This window comes from Accipiter gentilis, chromosome 6 (genome assembly GCF_929443795.1).
Source record: "Accipiter gentilis chromosome 6, bAccGen1.1, whole genome shotgun sequence".
NCBI lineage: Eukaryota > Metazoa > Chordata > Aves > Accipitriformes > Accipitridae > Astur > Astur gentilis.
In genome coordinates, this window is record NC_064885.1 from 5,372,736 (window position 1) to 5,378,077 (window position 5,342).

A 5,342-nucleotide genomic window follows, 5' to 3' on the forward strand; every position below is an offset into this window, starting at 1 on the left:
TGTCTAGAAAACATAAACCTTGCAGTGCTCTTCTACTGGACTGTGCTGCTTTTGCTAAATGGGAAACACGCAAAACAGCTACTCATAATTTAATGCCCTCTCTGCAACAAGAATAAAAAGAATGTGCTTTCTATTCCACTTGTTGTCTTGACCAATAAACCAGAGTCAATTTGGAAATATCGAAGTACACAGGTAATTTTGGAATTAGTCTCTTCCATCACCTTTTGTAAACATTCAGTAAGGACAAAAGCAAAAAAAATGTTCTTCTCTGTCTGACTTTGACAAATAAAGCAGAAAAAATAGCAAAACAGCTAAATCATTGGGACTGTTTTGTTTTTTAACCCTTATCCCAGTTAGTATACTATAAAGGCATCTACTTTCTTAAGAGAGGAGGCCAAGCATGAAGTCTGAGTCACAAGTGACTTGTGAAAGCCCACTGAAGACAACATATAGATGTCACTTAGTGTTGACAAGATCCTAAAGTCAAAATCACTGAAAATTACCATGACTACTACCTACTGTAAGCACTTCACAGTCAGCATAAGCAATAAATGTTTATCCAGCTGCATAAATAGCAACACTGTCACAGAATACATACTGCAAGGCATTGATTGTGGACATACATAACTACAAACGGACAAAGCTTTCACTCATTACTTGAAATTAAGAATGTTTCATCCCCCACTAAAGTTAAGACACCTCCAACGTAAGTCAATAACAAATAACACCTACTTTCGAAGGTGTTCGTGTTCCTTCAGGAATAGTTCTGTTCTTCTGTTATTCACGCCAGACCCACTTTTATATGATCTAAAACCCAACAACAAAACAAAACAGAATCTTAACACAACCTTGAATTCAAGTAACATTTTGCTTTATTCAGAGCACAGACGAATAAGCTATGCCAAGTATTCTGCTAAACGAAGGTTTCCACCTTCTCCCTCCAAGGATAGTCCCATACCGTTGCTATAAAAAACAATACAACTTACTCGATATCTTTTCGTACTGATCCCAACAGATTCTCCCTTTCTCGTATTGCCAGAAAGTTCGCTTTGGTCTTGTGGAATTCGTGTGTATAATCCTGTAATGAAACAATTATTCCTAAATTAGGATCCTGAGATCAATTTAACAGTACAATATACTCAAGTAAGATCCAACCATCTTTTAAAACGTTAACTGTTTTCTAATTCAAAGTGCAAGACTAACTTATGAAATTAACGTCAAAAATGCTGGGAAGTTAATGCAAAGTATTTTTAAAACTCACTGATAGCTACAGCTAAGGTCATAAAGGTAAATCCACCATAATTCCTTCTCCCAATTTCATATATCTACACCTTTCTGATGAATTATCATTTTGTGTTGGAATTACCCATTCATTACCGGTTGAATCAGAAGCCCTAGTAAAACCTACTTATTTGGTGTGGTGAAGATGTTCTTGGGTTTATTTTGTTAAGTTACACCAGTTGAAAAAAAAGTCCTTTCTGAACAGTGAAGATGACTTCTCTTTTTTTTTTTTTCACATTCAAATTACAATTCTACATTTGAAAATATTTCAGGCAGCTGGTACCTCTCAAAAACCAACTTAACTGGCAACTGGTGTCCACCAAAACCATTGTAAGCATTCAGCACTATTTTCATATAAATGCTACGACATTTACAAAATACTATGCTTTTTACGTTGTGTATTGCACAGATGCAAAACAGAAATCAAACTGTATATGACCAGCCAAATAAAACGTGTTTTTAACGTTAGTATGCCATGAAAACACCACCAGTTTGAAACACGGTTGATTTATAACACTAATTAGTAGCTCTGGCCATCACACTTCCTTCAACTCCCTTTAGCAGTTTAGATAGTTTTACAATCATATTTTTCTTAAGTGTGATGTTCCCTCTTGTGTTGCTATGTGACAGACCACAAAGACAAGATAATTTATTACAGTACATTTCCCCTCTTGCTATATAAAAGATACCTACGTAAGATGTCATGCTTTACTGTTTTTTCTTAGTGAGTTACTAGTCACCAATATGACATAAAAAATGCTATTTTTTCAACTCAGAATTCACTGATTGGGATGCCTGGAGGGAAGAAAAGTGAGATGGATTGGTGGCATCTAAATCTTCTGGTAAGACACTCAAGTAGGCTATGATATCAGCACTGCTAATAATTATTCCAAACAAAGAAACAAAATAAAAGCAAGAAGGTCATGTGTTTGTTACCTGCAATATGTCTCTATGACGCTGTAACGTATGCATCAGTGCAGCATTCAGGGACGGGACTCCTGCGCTATTTGTGTATTCTGCCATTTTGTCATTTATTCCAGTAAGCTAGAAGAAGGAAAAAAAAAAAACAACCCAAAACCATGAAATGGCTTATTCTTGTAAGAAAGTTACAATGCTTAAGTTGAAGGAGCTAACTCTAATGACAGACACATACCTTCAGAAACACTTGTCTATTGCTCACACTAGTACTTCCTAATACTCATCACAGAAACCTGTACTGCAGTGTTTCCTAGATGCTGGAGTAAAACCACATAAACTTTAGTTACCTTTCCCAGAAGTTGTTCAATCTCCACAGCCATGGTCTCAAACATTCTGTCCTGGCTTGATCCATTTAAGAGAGGAGTTGTGTCCGAGCTAAGGAAAAAGAGGAGCAGTTACTGAAAAGTATATCATCTTTTCATGAATGCAAGAAATACGGAAACACTAGTGTTAGGTGTTGGCAAACTCCACTACCCAGGTTTCCTAGAGAGATGAATTAAGCTCAGAAAAATTACATTTTCTTACCATACATGCCTTTAACTCTTATCTGAGCTAATGACACAGTATCATCTGGGGGAAATATAACCTCTCCTTGCCTGACACCAAACACTTGTCTACTACCAGCACATGTCTAGCACCAGTGCCCTTCTCCCCCCAACTTTTAAGCTTGATTGATTTACTTATTTATTGGCAGGAGGGAGCACTGCACTATTAGTATGTTACACCAGCTATATAATTACACCTTAATAACACAGTGCTAGGACAAGCCACTGACCTATTAAGCAGTCAGTGTTCTACAGAGCAATACAAACCACACAATTTATCACAATTACAGTTTCATACAGTAGCACCTTCTCTATGCTTTTTAAAATAAACTAAAACCACAATGACAAGTCATATCTAAACAACAGAATAGAAACACAACACTTTGTATGCCAACCTGCAGAAGTATGACAACTAATACCTTTCAGAGACTACTCTTTGCTTTGGTAAGCTACCGTAACTAGAGTAAGAGAAGTAAGTTTTGCACAGGACAGCAAAAATTGGTAAAACAATTAGAATACATGGCAACTAACAGCACAGAGCTAGAATCAAGAGAGAGACTGGGACTCTGATTCAAGAGTAACGTGATGATTCTTGAGGAGCTCTCAGGCTTCCAGAACCAGAAATTCACGGAAAAGGTTCAAAAGTGATTCAATCACCAAACTAACTAACTAACTAAAAATATCAACACACATACATACAGTAGTCACACTCACAACTAATACTCAATGCTGGGACCCACGGTTAATAAGCAAAGAATGGCAATTTTTAAAGGTTGTGCACAGGGAGAGAGAAGTTGATAATTAGTGATAATTAGTGCTGTGGAACTGCAGGGAAGACCTCAACTCTGACCCGTAAGCTAGAAAGACTTGAAAAGTTTTATCACATTAATTCTTCAGTCAACCATGAATCTGCCTAAAGCAAACAGAAACTACTCATGTATATATATGTATATATATGCACACATATATGTATTTATCTGGTTCATGTATACACATAAAAACCCCCATATATATAGCTCTCACTACTCATCTTAGGAGAAAGCCAGAAAGAAACAGCTATGCCTTCTGAAGAGAGGTCTAGTCCCCTGCGCAACCTTGGACCAGTCACAGCTGCTCAGCGCTCCAGTTCCTTTATCATTAAAACGGAGATTACAAATACTACACCAGCCCACCTGGGAGGTGTAAGGCTAAATTGCCCTAATACTGGAATCCCTGAAAACCTCCTGCTACTTTAATGCAAGAAAAACTGGAAAATAAAGTCGATGTAGCGAGTATTAAAAAGCCCTATCATCAGTTCGCACGCTAACCCCTGAGTTACAAACTGAAGTTTAAATTCAGCTTCCCCTAGTGACACATACTCTCTCACGATGCACCACGGCAGCCCACGCACCTTCCTGACTCACATGCCGATATCGCTCAATATTGCATCAAGACCAGCACCAGCGCCAAGAACCGCTGAAATCAGCTTCTTAAGAAGCTAAGCCTAAAAGCCACAGGTGGGACTAACATTCAGCAATTTTTAAAAAGGAACCAAGTACCACAAGCAGCATTTAAAACGTAACGAAACGGGCTAGTACCTATACCTGTCGCGCCTTCCGTCTCGGGTGCTGCTGTAGCTGGTGCAGAGTTTGCTGAAGGAAACCAGCTTCAGGTCCAGCTCGTTCTCCAGCTGCCTCGCCTGCTTCCTGAGATCTGCACCGGGCGGGCGAGGACAGGGAAAGGGGGGGGGGGGGAAGAAGTCACAAACCCGCACGGCGACCCCACGCCTTCGGGGGACGCGTTTTCACGAGGTGCTTTCGAGCGGAGCTGGCGCATTCCCCTCGGGAACCCCTGAGAAAGGAACCCCACAGAAAAAGGGGGGGGGGGACCCTCGCAGATGGGGGAGCACCCTATGCTGAAAAGAGGAGGGGGGGGGGGGGCACGGCTGAACACCCACAGGCCCTGTCCCACCCGAGCGGGAGGGTCCGGCGCGGGGTGCCGTCCCCCTCACCGCGGGTCCCAGGGCCTCCCCGCCGCGGGGCTCAGCCAGGCACCGGCGCCTCATGGCTACGGGGCCGAGGGGACTACCGCAGCCTCCGGCAAACGGGCGTCGCCGGCCCCCAGAGGCGGGCAGAGGGAACCCGGCGGCGGTTCCGCCCTGCCCTCACCGAGCTGTGCCCCGGGAGGACCCCGCGACACGCAGCCGCCCCGTCCCCGTCGCCCTCAGGCCCCACTCGCCTTCCCAGTAGTTGCTGCTCCCCGCCGCCATCTTTGTTGTCCAACGTCAGCCGCGGCCCGGAGAGACCGCGCCGCCGAGAAGACCGGACTAGAGCGTCTTCCTAAAAGGCGCGGCGCCCGACGGGACGGGCGGACCTCCAGCTGCAGCGTCCCCTAGCGGCTAGGCGGGGCCTCACCCCGGCGGTCTCCCTACAGCGCCGAGCACCGGGCGGGAGGCCCCGGCCCCGGCCCCGGCCCCGGCCCCGGCCCCGGCCCCCCAGCGTCCTCCTTGCAGCCCCGAGCCCCCAAGGTCCGTTGTAGGGAAGAACGAGCCAAGCCAGG

General features: G+C 43.8%; 1 protein-coding gene across 3 annotated transcripts in view; it reads right to left on the minus strand.

Annotated features, from left to right (window-relative positions):
- Nucleotides 1-5,129, minus strand: part of GOSR1 (golgi SNAP receptor complex member 1) — a 32,046-nt gene extending 26,917 nt beyond the window's left edge. For 2 of the 3 annotated variants that reach the window (XM_049802700.1, XM_049802702.1), the window contains exons 1-6: nucleotides 5,022-5,129; nucleotides 4,382-4,496; nucleotides 2,547-2,634; nucleotides 2,218-2,325; nucleotides 987-1,078; nucleotides 733-807 (exon numbers count right to left, since the gene is read on the minus strand). In XM_049802700.1, the coding sequence (XP_049658657.1) occupies nucleotides 733-807; nucleotides 987-1,078; nucleotides 2,218-2,325; nucleotides 2,547-2,634; nucleotides 4,382-4,496; nucleotides 5,022-5,052 (509 nt within the window). In that variant the 5' untranslated portion in view covers nucleotides 5,053-5,129. The remainder of the gene's footprint in view (nucleotides 1-732; nucleotides 808-986; nucleotides 1,079-2,217; nucleotides 2,326-2,546; nucleotides 2,635-4,381; nucleotides 4,497-5,021) is intronic. The other variant, XM_049802701.1, reaches the window with a different exon arrangement.
- Between the last annotated feature and the right edge of the window lie 213 nt (nucleotides 5,130-5,342).